At 38.2% G+C, this 18035-nt stretch overlaps 1 protein-coding gene across 1 annotated transcript in view; it reads left to right on the top strand.

Annotated features, from left to right (window-relative positions):
• C4H20orf194 (chromosome 4 C20orf194 homolog) overlaps positions 1-18035 on the top strand; it is a 72570-nt gene that overhangs the window by 41005 nt on the left and 13530 nt on the right. The window contains exons 22-29 of the mRNA XM_035326479.1: positions 2679-2825; positions 6357-6445; positions 6665-6763; positions 7043-7160; positions 8715-8803; positions 10111-10269; positions 12797-12922; positions 14964-15001. Coding sequence (XP_035182370.1) covers positions 2679-2825; positions 6357-6445; positions 6665-6763; positions 7043-7160; positions 8715-8803; positions 10111-10269; positions 12797-12922; positions 14964-15001 — 865 coding nt within the window. The remainder of the gene's footprint in view (positions 1-2678; positions 2826-6356; positions 6446-6664; positions 6764-7042; positions 7161-8714; positions 8804-10110; positions 10270-12796; positions 12923-14963; positions 15002-18035) is intronic.

Below are 18035 nucleotides of genomic sequence, written 5' to 3'. Positions count from 1 at the left end.
GGAATCACAGAAGTATATGACAATGATCAGCTTAGTATCTCTTCACTCAGCTTTGTGACGTTGCCGTGCTAACAGTTTGGTTTTCTGGCTCAGTGGGAATTCAGGGTTAGGTTAATGATGGCAACTCAGCTTTTTTTCTTTTTTTTTTCCTCTTCCAGGCAGACACACTGGGTTAACTATCCCTTTTTCAGGATGGAAAAGACATTATTTTGGTTATTGTTTCCTAAGTGCACAAAAAAAACACATTCTTTCCTTTAGTTTCTATTTTGCTCAGGTACAGCATTACACATTTGCTTGGTGACCTCCAGAAAGCATTGTGTAGCCGTAATTTCATCGTGTAATGGAGGAAAACAGTAAAATACAATAAAAGCGCTATTCAATTGAGATGGGTGAAGAGAATCTTACCTTAGCTACCTTTTCTTGTATATCATATTAATTGCCCAGTGGTAGTTTAAGAAGCTATTTTAACGCTGACCTTCCTTCTATTGTTTGATTCAAGACGCTCACTTTCGTAAAACTAGCTATTTCTGGGACCTGGCTATCATTCTTGAACCGATGCCAGAGTTTTGTGTGAAGCTAAACCTTGACGGAGAGCATTTTATTGTTTAACCGACTAGGCATAATACAAGGGTGGAGAGTTTAAACGTGAAATGACAGGAGAAGAAGGCTAATTGTTATGCTTTTGCGGAACGTTATTGCAGCAACAATATTGATGGAAAGTAAATGATAATGCTAGGATCAAAATTAAAAATACAGAGACTAAGTGATGCAGAGTACGGTTTCTTAGCAGCTGTCTCACGAAGCCTGCTTGATGCTTCTCCTTTTGACTTGAAAATCGTTGTATTTCTGCTTCCAACACATGCTGCAAGTTTTTTTATTCTGAGAATCCAGGTGCCTAGCTGCCACCTAAACTCCTGAAGTCCTCGGGGCTTACAGGCATCCAGCGCATAGAGGATAGGATAAATTGCTCACAAAACTGTGCCATGAACATCTAAAGCAATAACTGTCCCATCCCAATCTTGGTACAATCAGGTGCATCCCAATCTTGGTAAAACATCGCCAGGATTGATCTGCGTTCTGGCTTAGTACCAGCCATGGCCAGTTATAAATATAGGGTGGCTACGTTGCCACCCAGTATCTAAACTTCCAGGTATATTTCTTTCTCTTTTGTAGCTGAAATTTTACCAAAGCATCTTTAAAGATCAGATGCTGTATGCTTGGTTTTGTTTTGGTCTTATTTAAGACTAAGGATTGAAGCTTGTAAGTACCTGAATCCAATATTCGTTTTGGTCATTGATTATCGACTGAAAAAATATTAAGTAATACTTAGATACCATAACAGAATTAACATCTTGTAAAACTTGGAAATTAGTTCTTTTAACCTTAAGTCTGTGGGGAATACTGATGTTTATTTTCAGCCTTTTTCAATTTGTGGCACGCTAAACATTTTCCAGGAGGAGGAACACATTCTGTTCTGCTTTTCACATGCAGATTGTAGGATGTGTGAGTTTACCTCTCAGTCAGTCTTGATTAAATCTTCCAGTTATCCCACAGGACCGAGGGTCTGTGGGCCATGAGCTAAAAGTCATTTTCTCTTAAGAGAAATTGTTCTCTTAAAATGTTTTTGTTCTTCAGTAACCTCAGTGACTTCAGGAGATTACTTTTATAATTAATCCCTGAGTCAGCAAAGGGTAGAGATTCCATTTGCAAATGTTTCTTAATTGATACCAATTTTTATGTAAATGTTCCCCAATTGGAGCTTTCCCCTAAAATCAGGAAGTAGGGTTGTTTCACACTGTTGGGTTGTGCTGTGTGTCCAATACTTGGGTATGAAGAGAGTTACAAGCTAAAGCTTGAGCATGAAACGCTCGAGCATCCTGCCAAGTTGTACATAAATGGCTATCTCAAAATCCAGATAGCCGAGGGCCACTCTTGTTTTCTTGGAAGAAAAATTGGATAATCTCATCTCAGTGCTTCTGAGAGAGACTGGTTTTGAAGGATTGAGCTTTCCATTGGTGAAGAAGCAACAAGTTCAGTGGAGTTTGTGCTCACTGTGAAGAATCTGAAAGAGAAACAGGACGCTTGCAACATGCAGGGCAACCCACACTTTCAATTGCAGGCTCGACAGATGTACCTGCTGGCACTGAGGACCCTTCCAGGTCAGAACCTGAAGAGAGTGGTATAGAAGTTTGCAGTAGCACCACACCATCCTTCTAATCTTCTTACTGACTGATTTAATTTGTCCTTCTAAGGAGCCTGTGTCAGGAGATGTACAGGCATAGATGAAGGCGGCTCTGTTGTGACGCGTTAACAGTTAGTAGAGGAGAGGCTGGTGGTGGAAGGAGAAGATGGGGCTAAAGGAATAGGTACTAAAATTCAAATGTTTTACTGTGTCTTTCCTTTTTTAAGGATCCAAATCATACGTGAACAATCTCAGGTGTTTTCTTCAAAGTGTACAATATTGCTGATAGCTGCTAAATAGAAACGGAGAAGTACAGCAGGTGATTCTCCTGCTCCATTCCAGTGATATGCAAGCTAATGAATGTTCAGATCGTTATGCGTGCCATGCTAAGTAGTACAGATCAGAAAAGAACTGTTACAGTCATAATACATTAAGCCTGTTTCTTGCCTTCAATAACTGTTTTTTTATAATTTGTCCTGTTTCTTCCTTTTTCTAGGATTCAACCAGTATTGCTGCTGCTCTCTTTATAGATTTCAAAAGCTCCTTGCTTGCTCATCTACCAATTGAATTCCATACCCGAGACAACTTTTTGATGATTGCACTTTTCCCCAAAACAAAGATTTATAAAGCTTTTTATTCACAGGTAAAGTAAATAAAGATAGCAATTTTTTTAGCTCACTCCAAACACTTACTCTTTGTGTTTCAGATGAGAGGCAAGGGTAAATGTTAAAGTCTATGTAAACTAATTGTATTTGTGTTTTAAAAAAAAGTATATTCCTTCTTATGTTAGATCAGCTGCTGAAGCTTGCCAGACCCAGTACGATCTGATAAGTAGGTTCAGAGAAGTTTGAAGTATGAGGTCTTTATTGCCTTGTTCTTCACAAGCAAAACCTTTTCCTGTATCTCAGTGCACCAGCATGGTTTGGAAAGGAGAAGAAGCGATTAGTACTGAGGGAGCAACAGGTTAGAACATTGAAAACCTCTGTGAAGTTGGGTGGCATTGATGGAAGGAGGTGGCTGATGTGATCTTGAGGTTGCTTATCTTGCATACAGAACCAAGGTGTAGCAGTTTATGGCTGTAGGAAGAACTGTTGCAGCGAACTTCCTTCATTAGTGGCAGATAACAAGGGGCAGTAACTATAGACTGCAACTTTGGAGGTTCAGACTGGATGTTAGGAGGGTACTTTTCAGCAAGAGGTTGGTTCAGCACTGGAACAGGCCATCCAGAAACAGTCTCCACTTTTTGGAGATTTTGAAAACTTGGCTGGACAAATCCATGGCACTGATCTGATTTGTCCTGCTAGGAGCAGAAGATTGGTCTGGAGACCTCCAGGGGCTCTTTTTCCTCTTGAAACTTGTTTTTTTGTTTGTTTTATATGACCGATAGCATTTCCGTGTAGTCCTTCCCAGGAGCATGATTGCTTCTGATCTTAGGAACTTGCATGTGTGAGAAACTTTGTTACGTGTGTATTTGTAGGGATTGTGTAGCTTATGTTTAATGGTCACCATGTGCTTTCGTTTTGTAATCTGAAGTCAGCGATTGCTCTAAAAGCTTGTTTTCTAGTAGTTGCATTTTAAATGTAGTACTGGTGTATAATTGGCTGCAGCAATTGGATGCAGTGGCAGAGGTTCCATTGTGTTTTTTGTGGTTAGACACATTTGGATCGTGATCCTTAGGGAAGTTTTGTTTAAGTTTTAAGTATCCCATATGGCATTGTATTATTCTCGGAGTAGATTGGCTTCATGCGTTGTAGTGCAGAGGCTTTTAATAAACAAAACTTTATAACAATAGCACTTTTGAGGAAATGAGCCTGAAGATTTTAGGACTTTGCAAGGGTTTTAGTATGTGATTGTAACCCTGGACTGGAAAAGACCACCTAGCTCAGTGAGTACAGTCCCCACTGGTAGCATTAATGATTCCATAAAATTTCTCCTTTTATCTTAAGTGTTTAGAGTCCTCCCACTGTTCAATTGTGTGAGTGGCTGTGCATATTTTGCTCTTGAATTTCTAGCCTATTTTATTAGGTCTACTTTTATACCTGCTTGTATTTTTTTTTCCCAAGGGTAGTGCTTGAGCTGTTCAGAGATTTCAGACCTATTCTTTCTGGCTGATAAAATAAAACCAGATCCTTTTTAGTCTGTTCTTATAAAAGGTTCTCTTTTCCTGTGATCATTGTAATAGTTTTTTTTTTTTTTTTTTTTTGGCTACAGATAGCCAATACTGTGTGCAGTATTGTATATGAGGGTATTTGTTTCTTGTATAGATGCACTAATAGTTATCTTCAGAAAAAGTTCAGTTACCTTTGTTTGCCTTTGCTTTGTCCTGCTGCCTTGAATTAACAGATCTTGGTGTTCTTATTTTTTTGAGAAACACCTTCAGGTCCTTCCCTTCTGATACCCACTGACTGTCCATCTGATTCCAGAAGTTTGTGTGTTCATTCTTACCTTCATACTGACCTTCTTCATATTTTTCTCTGTTTCTTCCATTCTTATTTGTTAGATTTTTCTGTAAGACGCAGTGCTGTGCGACTGTCTCCCGACTTAGTCTCCCTACAATGCTGTCGGTTCAGTTCTTGCCAGATCCCTTACGGATGGTGTTTGGGAGCATTCACTAAGCAGCTGAGTTGCAGTTTCTCATCTGGCTGGCACCATAGCAGTTGTTTTGCTCATGTTCAAGCAGATGAACCGTCGTTCGTCTAGGAGCTATTATCACATGAATAAAGACTATCCATACCAAGTGTTCCTTGCTGTGTAAGCCTTGCCAGTCAGGTATTATATTTTTTTAGTGCCCAACCACACGTATTTATTGTTTTCCTCCAAAATTTTATCTAAAACTCTGCATAACACTGAATTTATGTAGACTTAGTAGTTGCTTTACAGAGCTGTAGCTGCAAAGATTCACTGAAATACAGACAGTGGTTTTAGTCTTCTCCAGTCATATGACACGATACCTCACTTAGCAGACGCACTAGAACTATGACTTAATTACTTCAAGCCTCCATGAAATAGGAAATGGCAATTTACCCATCCCTCCAGATCTGAGTGTATCAAATTCTTTGTAACTGTAATGTTGGTTGCAAGATCTTGAGCACACAGGAATAGAATCTGGTTTGAAGATCTTGCAAAGACAGGACAGCGCCTTTCACATCTCACTGTAATTGAAAGTTGAGGTGGCTTTGATTAGGCTTTGAGACATACAGAAAGCAGCTTTTTTCTTTTTTTTCCCTTTAAGTCATACAAAAAGGACACTTCCCAGTTTTGTTGATTTCCTTTTCAAGTTCTGTGTCTGACCTACGTTTTCACTTTATCCCTATCACTTTGACTTCTAAATAATGTTTTTTTTCTGTTTACCAGTCCTTCTTTCCATCCCTTGTAGGCATTTTCCTTAGTTTTGAAGTGGTTATTTGTTTGGTTGCATGGTTCATTCTACATGAGCAATGCCGCCTTTGTTAATATCAAAAGTTTATTTTATTTTGATGTTTTTTATCTCAGTACCCTTGCATATAGGATGCCGATTTGTTAATGGAAAGCAGTCTCGTCCCTTCTTGATTGTTTTGTCTTGCAGAAAATAATTGTGAAAAACGACAATGGCTGTTGCCTTTACTTACTAAAAGAAGGGAAATACTGAACACTTAAATGACTGTGTGATTCAGCTGAATCTGATTTCTAGGTTCAGAATGCCATTCATATTAATGGAACTTGGCTAGAGCAGTAGGATGTGAGCCAAATGTTGTTCCCCAGAGAAACGAATGCCTCCTTATTCTCTTGCATAGAAAGAGAATTTTTCTTAAATTTCTAGAAATATGATTGCTGTAATCTTACCTAATGAAAACTGCAATACTTAGAGGAGTTGTACAGCAGGAACTGAATTAAGATGCTGCTGTTGGACTATAAATACCTCCCATTTCTAGTAAAGAAATGCTATGACTAAAAGATGCGTGTGAAACTGGACCCTTTTGTGAAGTTATTTCTTGAAGTAGCTCCAGTATAGCTGAGGTTTTCAGATCTGATCTGTGGAGAATTCTTCCATATTTTGAATATTTTCAGCAAAACCAGTATGGTGAAATATTTTAATGACTGGCTAAGATGAATGTATTTTTAGGTGAACCAAAGTCGTTCTTAATACAAATTTTGCAAAGTGATGACATTTACGAGTAGGTCTGGTTTGTTCCAGGTTTTCTCTTCGTGGCAAAACCAGAGAAACTCAGGATTATGTTTAAGAGTTGTCCAAGAAGAATTCCTGTCAGTGGCACAAAAGAGACTGTAAGTTCATCCTGCTTAAGTGTAATTCCATGTTAACTGCGTGCTACCATCACAAAAATGCTGAGGCTTGGTTTTTAATAATGATTAAAAACGAATTGTTGTATTCTTAGTGCTCACATTTTTTGTGCCAGTTATGTAGACATCTGGCTTAAAGAAGGAAAACTTCTAGGCTTTTTGTTTCAACTAACCAATTGATTTTTTTTTTTTGCTTCTTTTCAGACATTCCAGCGTTCAGAAGCTATTTAATTATTTGTCTTTTCCTTCTGGGGAAAGATGCAGTGAACTGAAAATATCCGCTGCCCTCCCAGAACTAGAGAGGTGAGAAATTATTTTTATTTCCAAGGGATTAGGTTTGACAGAAATGGTACAAAAATATTTTGTTGTATGAAATCATCATCTAAAAATTGCTTATTAAATAAGTCTGTCTTCACACTAGGTATTTTTACTCTGAGATGAATTATTTCCTCACTAGGAAGCCTCTATTTGACCTTTTTAACAATTTTATTTTAGTAATTTCCCAGCTATTTATATGAAGGGAGTCTTTTGGTCTTCTATTTTTTTTAAAAAAAAAAAAAAAAAACTTTTATTTTTTGAAAGGTTTGTGCAGCATTTTACTGTCAGCTGCGTCAGTCGCGAGCCAATAACGAGAGCGCATCTTCCTATTTTACTGCAACAGTCAGAAATCGTTCCTGAGAGCAAAGCAGAAAGTGATAAGGTAAGAAAGCAGTCCAACAACACTTCCTATCCCTAGCACAGGGTGTTTACCCAATATTCTGCCTGTTACTGGTTCCATTGCAGGTAATGCAGTACTGACGTGCATCGCGGTGTGTGTTTAGCTATGCCGCCTCCTCCAGTTCACACTGAACATGTTTGAAGTCTGCTTCTTAGAATAAATTGCTCTGTCTTGTTTTCCTGTTTACGTTACTTAATTGTGTATTTAAACAGCCTTTTGGAAGTGCCAGTGGCCCTTCAGTCTGGTGAAATAGGGACAGAAAACGAACAGTAGATCTTCTCAACTGAGCAGTTTTCTCTAATGTCCAGAGAGTTTAGCCCTGAAGCAGTAGTTTGTTTTTATGAATTGCTGAATAATTTAACTGAATTGTTCTCTGCAACATAAGACCTTTAAATAGCATAGAGGCAGCACATGATATTTAACATTGCTGATATTATCTGTAGAACACTCTGTTCTTTATAGGGGCAACAACAATCATGAAACTTAAGGAGTGCTTTAAATAGTGTTTTCAGAGAAATAATTTCCTTGTAACTTTCCAGCATTTGAAAGCTGTTGTAAGCAAGAAAACCAAAGCAGCAGAAATATGGTCTTTCTCTTCAAATACCGCAATGTGGTAGCAGTCTTATTTCTTGGGATCTCTTTCAGAGACCATACTGACACTTAAGTATTAATTAGTAAACCCTTAGTGTTCTTAAATCTGTTTTTAAGGTTAATTTAAATGCCTTTAGTATAACATTATCGAATCATTTTTCTAATTTCTATAAAACATGCAAACTTTTAGTTACTTCTTTATCTGTATTACTATGCCTACTCATTGTCTGTTAGCATCCAAAAGTGATTTTGAGGATAGGACACAAATAACCTGCAGATGGCTATCTTCAGCTGTACTTCAGTTAGAAACTGGAAGAGGTAATTTGTCCCTTAGTAACAGGATGATACTCAGTGTGTGGGGTGGTTACCAGTGTGACATAATTTCCTTAGTCAAGTTCAGCACAGCACAGGATTGTGTTTAGCCATGTTTCCAGAGGTCATTTGCTTACCTCCGTACACACTGGACTCAGCATCAGAAACTTGGAATTGCTCTTTGTGCTTGACAGTTGAGACTGTTCGAAAGAAGCCATCCCTTCCTTGGAACCATTTTGCTCAAATGCTGTCGTGTGTCTTTGGATGTACCCTTTTAATCGTAGGAAATGGAACCCGTTGGTCTGCTGCAGTGTTTTGTCTCAAGTTAACACACTGCAGACTAGGTTCTAATGTAAAGGCTTTGATAATACTGTCTGCTCTATTTGTTAAATATCCTTTAATTGCATTAAGGGTATGAAAACCAAGGTAATACCTCATTTTGTAAAGATGAGTAATTTTACCTGAGTAATGGTGCAGATGTTTTTACAGTTGTCTTGTTCAGTGTCACTTAATTTTCTGTTTAGAGTTTTATGGAGATAGAGAGCCTTATGTACAGTGCTAGGAACTTGCGTGCGGTGCTCGCTCATTTCTTCTCGTCTTTTAAGTTGTCCCCTTCTGTTTCTTGTGTTTTAGGTTGTTATCACCATTATAACAGGTCTTCCAGGATGTCGCAGCAGCGATCTGTGTGCTTTCCTTGTAACTTTTAACAAGGAGCATGGAAGGTTCGTATAGTTCTGGTTTTACAGTCCAAAGCAGTGGTCTTACAATCAAAGAACTACTCAACATGAAGGAATTAAATATATATATATATATATTCTACTTTTTTTTTTTTTAAGTATCCTGGTTTCTGATTTGTAATCAGATGTATCATAAGAGTACATTCAGTAAATATTATGAGGCACTTTAAATAGTTCTACGTAGCACAGCATAAGGTCTGTTTTCAACGGGGAGGCATTAAATGAGCACAATTCTATTATTTCAGGTATCTCAGGGAACTGTGTTATGCCAGGCAGATTTGATTTAAGATACTAGACATTTAGAGAAGAAAAAAAAAAGTGTCTTCGTGATAATTCATATTAAGAATACCAGGGGTATCATTACAGAGCTGTGACAAGTCTGGAACTACCACTGATGCTACACACAGTTGAGAATAATCTTAGAAGGGCCAAATGAATCTTTCATTAAGCATGGGAAAGGTATTGTCAAAACTTGAAGGACACAGTTGAATGGCTTCCATTTATTAACTTGTGTGGTAGCGAATCTAAAACGCATTCTTCTTTTTGGGGAAAACACTATACTAATGGTCCTTACTACAACATTTTAAGATCTGATCTGATCAATATTCTATAGTTGCAGGAGATGTATTCAGGACACGTATTGCATAAGATAAATCCACTGTAGGAATTCACCATTCTGTGTGTTGATACAGCTCTTTGTTCTGGAAAAATCAAAATTCTTAGCCTTTTAAATCTTACAACCAAACACCTTAGAGCTTAATCTTAGTAAGGTTCTGGACCATTCTGTTGTATTATTTTTTTTAACTTGATGTCTTGGTATTAGCAAGTTGATTTGGAATATCTTAGTGGTTCTCTTCAGGGCAAACGTAAGGTAGTTTTTGAATGAGATGTAGTATTACAGAACATTATGTTTTCCCACAGATTTCATCGTTACTTTTATTTTTGCAGTGAAATACTTCCATGCCCAGTCTTAAATTATATGAATCTAAGTTTTGTTTACTGCATCACCAACAAAGATCAGAATTACTCATATGACGTGCTGCTTTGAAGAAGCTGTTGAACGTTGTTTTATTTAAAAAAATAAGGCAATGAAAAACCACAAAGCCTTTTGGCAGTAGTCTGAGGAATGTGCTTATGCTGAAATGATAGAAAGCCAAGTAAATTTCTCTCTCCCACGTGATATGAGAAACGTGGAGTCTTGGGGCTTGTCATTGTTGGGTTATGTCACTGGTTCAAAACAAGAAGTAGTGTTCTATTACATAATCTTTCTTTTTCTTTGTTTTCTGTTGTAGGTGGATAGTTTATCGGCAAACTATGGATAGTCCTGAATGTTTCAGTGCAGCACACTTCCAGCGTTATCTCTCCAGTGTCCTGGAGGCTCAGCAAAACCACAGTGTCCGTCAGTCCGCTTACGCTAGAAAGAACAAGCGGCTCTTAGTGGTCTTGCAAGGGTAAATGTTAGAACTTTGACCTGTTGAATAGAATAGGGGATTTTCTGTTCCCTTCGTGTTTCCAAGGCATTTTTAAACTTCTTGTCACTCTGAAGTGGTCAAGTTTCTGTGCTAAAGCGTGATTTTCTGTTAATTTTATCTCATGTATGTACTAAACTCAACTTTCCTGCTACCTGTTAATTTTATTGCTTGCTAGTCTGTTTAAAAAAAAAAAAAAAAGTCCAAGGAATTTGGTCTGTCCCCTCTGTTTAGGAGATTGATTGTGATTTTGGCCTCTCAAAAGCAGTTTTCTTGCCCTTTCCAGCTGTACCACAGACCATTGTCTATAGAATATTATTGGAACAGCTATTTCCCCTCTATACACACTTCCTCAGACATCCTAGATAGGTAATTGTCATTCAGAGAAGTCTGGTTCATATTCTTGAGTATCTTCATTTTAATATTCTATCTTCTGCAGACTTCAGTGGCAAAGTAAGAGTCCTGTCTGGCTGTCTGTTAAAGCTCTAGGTTTAGCTGGGGACAGTAGAGCAGAGACAGCATGAGATTATGTTGCTAGTTGCCCTCCAGAGCCGCAGGTGAATATTCCTGAATACGACCTTCTTTAGCACTATTGTAATAAATAGAGGGAAGGTTGCATGTTGTTGTTCCTGATGGCACACGAATGGATTACTGCCACTTTTTAACAACAGACCTACGTTTTGCATCTAACAAAGCAATAAAATTTACAGTGAATATACAACTCTGTGCATGATAGTCTTGGTTAACTTCATTGGTCCCTTCCAACCCAAGCTGTCCTGTAATTCTATGATGATTCATATCTTACCTGTCATTTATAATCTTCCTTGAAAGGATGGAAAAATACTGAAATTATTTAATGAAAGATGTGCGTAGAACACCTTCCTGTTTTTTTCAGAGGAAGATCTGTTGTGTTTAAGGTATTAGATGACTGAGGACACTGACTTTTAATTTCTGTAGCTTCAGAATATAATGGAAGTGTGATACGGTATGGCATAGACTGTAGCTGTATCACTGAAGTTCTTACAGTCCTTAAACTTCTGAAAGATCAGCAAACGCTAGGCAATCATTAATTAATAAACTTAGAGTTTTCTGAAGTAAATGGCCAATTCAGTTTGCAATGTTTTTTCTCCAAATAGAAACTTAAAAGCCTAAGCTAAACAGAACGAGCATTCTACAGTAAGCATAAGAGTCAATCTTTGTGGTTTTTCCCCACGTATTTGCCATCTTGGTGTGTTTTGTCTTTTTCTTTGCATTTCTGGTAGCTTTAATTCTTTGAAAGTTTGAGCTACAAAAAACAACATGAATTTTCAAAGTTCTGCTTGATAAAAGACATGAAGAATGTTGCATGCATGTGATTTAACATACATTTTTGCGCAGTTTTTGCACAGCATCCTCACGCTATGCCCTCAGTCTTTGTGCTTCAGAAGTACGGCTCCCTAAAGATTACTACCTCTCTCGCTACTAACTTAAAGCAAGCTGTCAAAAATATGCCATTCACTTGACACAACAGGAGATATTTAAGTAAGACGGATTAAAACATTTTTGATAAATGCCAGTTGTCTTCTCAAATGAAGGTGAAGACTGAGACACATTTGCCCTCTCTGTTTCTGTATGAGTCGTTAGCAAGTACCGCAGCTAGCTTGAGTGAAGTACTACTCTAACCTTACTCGAATGGTTTTAGTTCCCAGGCTACCAAGCATTCATCTGTTTTGTTAAGGACGTGTACGTGGCATTTTCTTCGTTATCGTCTCTTCTCTTAGTGATAAATAGAGTTGTTTTTTTTCCACTTCAGATTGAGATACTTTTCATGAAGTCAGTTGCTCTAGTGTCCAGTGATGTGCGAAATAACTGACACGCTGGTAGCAGCGCTAGCTTCAAGAATACTTAATTATAGCTTTTCCGCTCTTTTCTGAGCAGTTGAGTGGTGTTTAGACAACATTAACAAGTATAATTCTTATGTTATAATATATTAACATGGTAATTCTCAATACAGTTTTGAGAGAGATTGTCGTTTGGTGAGAAGTAAGCTCCAGTTCACCTAAATTTTGCTGTCCTACAGAACTCCAATACAGCAATGTCTAGAGTAATGATTAAAAAATTGACTTGTTGATTATAATAGCACACTTAAATTAGGAATGCTGATAAAAAGCGAATGTTATTTTTAATTCTTTACTTGAGTCAAACAATGCTGAGTGTTTTACAGAAAACATAGTGTGCATCTATTTCCTTTCTGCTTTTTTTGTGCCTCCAGAAAGCCAAGCTTTACAGGTGTTCAGTGTGAAGCTTATATTTATACTGGTTTTCTCTGAGGCAGGCATTAGCGTATTTCTGATGTTACTCACTTTGCTCAGTCTGCTTAACAGTTTCAATTTGTAAAGTTTTGAAATGCTTTATAACTTCTTTTTTAGGCTTTTTTAGAACTGTAACCTTGCAAGTAACTGATTTCTTACTGCATGTTGAAAGGTGGTACCGTTTCTCTGAACCCTTCTTTCATTTTATTTTCTTACAGATACACTGATGTGATTGATGTTGTACAGGCTCTACAAACTCATCCTGACCCAGATGTGAAGTCTTCTTTCATCATTGGAGCAGTTAATACTTGTGTAGAGCCACTGAGTTGCTATATAGAGCACAGGTATACTTGAAAATATTTTTAGTAATCTGAAAGTAGATTATGTATATATTTGAGACCGCTGTTATAATAACTTGGGTTCTATGATGGGTAAATGTCATTGAACTGCCTTAAATCTCACAAAATTGCTGGGTAGTCTGCCTTGGATGAACTTTTTAAGTGTTGTTTGGTTTATCATGAAATTGGGTTTCCAATGGGTATATAATTAATTATATATAATGTTAATGAAGTTTATTTTGTAGAAGAATGAAGCAGTAGTTTACTGCTTAAATGGTGTATACTCTGGATAGGTGTTTTGTGAAATCTGGACAGTTGTCCTGTTGGAGGTTTCTTCAGTCTTCCTTAGCATTTTCTAAGTGTAGCTAAGTACTGGGACGTGCATCTCGATTTGGATTATTGATTATATCACTACTTTGTGTTGTTAAACAAAGACTTTCCATATTTAAAGTATGGAATTTACGGGAAGCTGTCCCAGATCAAAGACAAAGCACGGAAGCAAAGCATTGCAAGTATTAAAATCTGATATCCTGGGTTACTGCAGAGGCATGTTGGGGAGGAAGTGATAGCAAAGCCAGCTCACTAACATTATAAAGTAGTGTGGTATAGTTGCTTAGTTGCTGTTTCCTAGTATATGTTTGTGTTCCATACTCCAACAAACATGGAATAGAACTCATTTAATTTCATAGACCTATCATTAAACTGTAATATATATATTTTGCAACTGTGCCTCACTGTTGATTTGATAAAAATAAGTCAAAGCAGTTAGCATCTTCAGTTCTTAGTGGTATTGCTATTTTTGTTTAAAACCTCTGTGCATCAGAGTTTAGAGGTGAGCTGCCCAATCATTTTATAGAAGTGGATTCCTTAAACTTACAAGCTGTTTTTGGAACATGAACCAATAACTTGTGCTTAGTACTAGTCAATAATAGATGCTCCCTTACTGCTGCTTTTGGTCTCTGTAGCCGAGATTGTAAATAAATAATACAGGCGACAGAAAATATTGGTGAATTGATGCTGGAGTGCTGTTTAAACTTCTTTCCATAACTGTAGTAAAGACAAATCCCTTCCCTAGGTGCATATTTTTTCTCAAACTCTGTGTGTAGCTGGTCATGGCGCTGAGTAGTATTTATAGCAGCGGTAGCCTGCAATCCTTTGACTAACATTGTTTGTCTACTGAATCGCAGTAGCAATTGAAGGAAGAGGCTTAGCTGATACTGTAGATTATTTCTGTCTCACTTTGAAGTTTCTTCTGATAAGAGCTTACAAAGTAGCCATGTACAGCCAATGACAAATCTTGCAGTTGGGAAACTTTGGCAGTTTCACTGAGTGTTGAGTGATTTTGATGTTTGTCTTGTAACTTTTTCAGTCAAGACAAGCAAAACCCTTTCCCATCCCAGAAGTTTATTACTGTGGAGATCTAGGTTTTTCATGTGCTGGGGTGAAGCTCTTCTTAGTACTGAACAGCAGGGCAGGACAAGGGATAGATAGGTAACTGAATGTGAACAGATAAGATGTGGTCTTTTGTATGCAGCTTTTGTGTTTATGTGTCTGTGATAAAGCTCATAAAAATGGTTGTTTCTTGTCTGACACAATTGGACATGCAAAGTGATATGTTCAGAAAGCATTATGTACATACTGTCTTTCCATAAAGAATTATGGCTGTATTCAGAAGGCACAATTCCTTAGGGCAGGCTTTAATTCCTTTTTAAACAACAGGAATTTTAAGTAATACTGAAGTCTTACTGTTTTCCTGGAATGCAGAATAGATTGTGTAGTGACAATTAGCTCTCAAATCCATTTAAGAAAATAAATAAAAAACCAAAACAACAATAAACCCTTAAACTAAATTTTGGGGAAGAACTCTTCAAAATCATGATCTCTAGAGATGTTCCAGTTACACAGATTTAGGAAAAGATATGTGAAAATGGGATGGAAAGTAAGACTCTGGCTGTCAGCGTCCACGTGAATGGAAACATTTTAATTAAAGGGACGTGTGTAAATAACACCAATTACTGATATATAAACTTTTATTCTTATATTTCAGACTCCTTTTTCCCAAGTTCTTGGACCAGTGCTCACAAGGTACGCGTCATTTTTCTTGACTGTATGCTATACAGAACAAGTAGCTGAGCCATGTGGCCAAATAACTGGACTGTAAATGTGTATAGTCAAAGGTCATGATACTTTTTGGAGGTAAGACCCATCTGTGCAGAACAGACAATTTCTCTCTGCCTACATTATCAAAAAACATGGGTGCATGGAGGAGATGTAAGAATCTACAACTTGATGCATTCTGGCTGTCATCACCGGGAGGATGGGTATCAGACAGCCAGGAATAAAGCTGTTTACCTTAAGCTGCTCTGACTTGTGCTGTGTTGCTAATCAAGTTGCCAAATGGATTGCATTTGATAGGAGAGTGTTTCCTCACACCTCCCATCCTTTCTTTGGGGAAATAGGAGTAAATGGAGCTCTCCCTCAGTTTCTCCTGTTTTAGAAAGGAAAAGATTAGTTAGCTTGTTTCCCTTATCCAATTCTTCCTGCAGCGTGGAGGATCCTTGCAGGTTTCATATGACAGAGCTCTTCTGCGAGTGCTCTTGTCTGCTGGTTCTGAGCTTTGTATTCAGTTTTATGTCCTGACTCTAAAATGAATCATTTACTGCATTGTCTTTCTTGTCAGACTATGGCAGCTGTTGGTGTCGATGGGTTACCATCTTTCCTGACCTTACCATCAAAGAAGTAATTTAAGTTTCAATAGCAAAAGCATTCAGCTGTAGCACTTTTACAGTTTTTAACAGTTGTACAGCTGATTTACGATGTTAAAACAGTAAATGAGGTTGGGGTGTGTGTGTAAGAACGTCTCCCTCCAGTCAGATAATCCTTATTTTAGGAAGATCATGAGCTCAACCTAAAATTGGGTAGACCAATGACGGTAGGGATTTCTTTGTCATTGTCAGACTGCAGTGCTTGTGGTGTGACTTTCTGATCTTACACTCGTGTCTTCCCAAGCAAACTGTAGCACTGTACATTTTGTTTTGTTAAACACCATTGTCAAAGTAGGATATTGCACTCTCTTCTTATGGCTGTTTAGAGTCTAGTGCTCTGTTTTGATGCCAGGATTATTATTTGTGTTTGAAGAGAGTCAAAAGAATGAAACCCCTGAAACTTAAGTCATAAACAGGCTGAAAAGTATGTAGGTGCTATTATATAAATTGGTATTTTGTTCTCATTTGGAAAAAAACTGGTGATGCTACAAGCTGGTGAACTGACCGGTAGATAACTGGCATGATTATAGCTAATTTTGTTTTTGAAAGGAGCAGGAGAACGTTAAGAGTTCAGAATGTAATCACATATCAATAATTCATTGCCTTTTGCTTTTATAGCAATTTTAAAAGTGTATGCAGATGTGACAGGGTAAGAACTTGTCATGGTTCAAGGAGTAACTAGAAAATACGTAGGACAAGAAGAGCTGCTCTTCCTATGGTCCAAGTGTTGAAGGAAGAAAAAATATTGGGGTTAGAAGAATGTTCTGGCAGCAAATTATTCCTGCATGTTGCGAGGTTTTGTAACCTAGTTCCCAGATACAGCTTGTGACATCAGATAGTCCAGAGGTCCGTTCATGTAAAGCAAATGGGTTCATGTGAACAGAGGCCGTTTTTGAGTAAAAAGTTTTAGGAGCAAAACTATGCTTCGGACGGAAGGTGGTCCACTTCCAAACTTTGCAGGCGAGTGTAGAATTGTATCACATGCATACTGGAAGAAATGTAAACGGGCTCGTAATGTGCAAAGCTTTTTATATTCACCACCTTGTCCAAAAAAATGAAGGCTTTTGTAGGATGTAGAAACCCAAATTGGACAGTTCAGCACCAACCGTCCTCTGTGCCTGTCACTGCAGAGCAGATGGGAAAAGCTGGAGGGAATGACAGATCCAGCTTTATACAGCCCAGGGAATCCACTTCTGCCTGTTGGAGAATGGAAGCAGTAGCAATATTTAATGAGACATTCACTTTGAGGGAGATTTGTCCCTTTTCTGGTCTAGTGCACCCCACTATTGTGTTACTGCAGCATCTGGGGGCCAACATTTTGTACGGGGTGTTGTGTAAGTGTGAAGACAAGACGTCCACGGGCACAGGTGCTTGTGGATTAATTAGAGCTTTGGGTGTCTACCTTCTACCTCGTCCTCATAATTATCTTGCAGAATTTTTGGAAGTGAGGTTAGCTTTTTGCTGCAGTTTTCTGGGTCTTTTCTGTTGTGTGGCTTTCTCGGTTCTGACAGGGTACCTGCGTATGTTCTCAACATGGCATCACTTTACATGAGTGACACGCTCCGCTTGGAAAGCCACAAGACTAGCAGAAATAGATGAGAATGAAAAAGAACTGATAAAGCCTTGAGCAGAGTCATTTGTCACCAGCATTAGCAGTTCTTTTTTTCTCTCCCTTGTGTGCTTGCTCAAACTTTTCCAAAAGATACCGCTGCCATCTGTGCGCTGTAGTTTACTTTTGTCTACTTGCAAATACGCCTCTTGCACAGAAGCTCTGAGATGACACCTCGCTAGTCTAGGGGCACGTTGACATCTCGTGTTAAATATGAAGTTGTCTTACAGATCAAGACATCGCTGTTGTTAAATATACCCATTGTATATTGGTAAGTGAGAGGGACGTGTTGTTTTTGTATGGCTTGAATCTGTCCCTGCTTCTTTGTTGTTTCTCTCTAACGTGCTATTCCCCAGGCTGCAAGGATTTTTCTTTAGATGGGTGCACAGATAGAGAATTCAACAAAACTAGGTCATCTTAAAAAAGCACCAGATACAGAGATAGCAGTGACAATTGAAACAGAAAAGTCCAAATTATTAGTTACTAAAGCTGTGTAGGCATCTTCCAGCTCTCAGCTATTTTTCGTCTGGCTTACACCACCTGTCTGTCAATTCGGCTTTGTGGACTGTAGCCAGCTAACACAGGGCCAGTTTCTGTGGGATGCTGGCACCTACAAAACTTTTGCATAGGTGTGTGCCGAGCCGAAGCATGCAAGTTCCACAGGCTTTTGTTTCTTGCAAGGTTGCGTGGGAGTTTACAGCGAGAATGACAGCTCGCGCCTGAAAGCTGTTCCCCTTAGACAAGA

The sequence above is a fragment of the Oxyura jamaicensis genome, chromosome 4 (genome assembly GCF_011077185.1).
Source record: "Oxyura jamaicensis isolate SHBP4307 breed ruddy duck chromosome 4, BPBGC_Ojam_1.0, whole genome shotgun sequence".
Taxonomy (NCBI): Eukaryota; Metazoa; Chordata; class Aves; order Anseriformes; family Anatidae; genus Oxyura; species Oxyura jamaicensis.
This window is presented reverse-complemented; position numbering and strand designations above follow the sequence as displayed.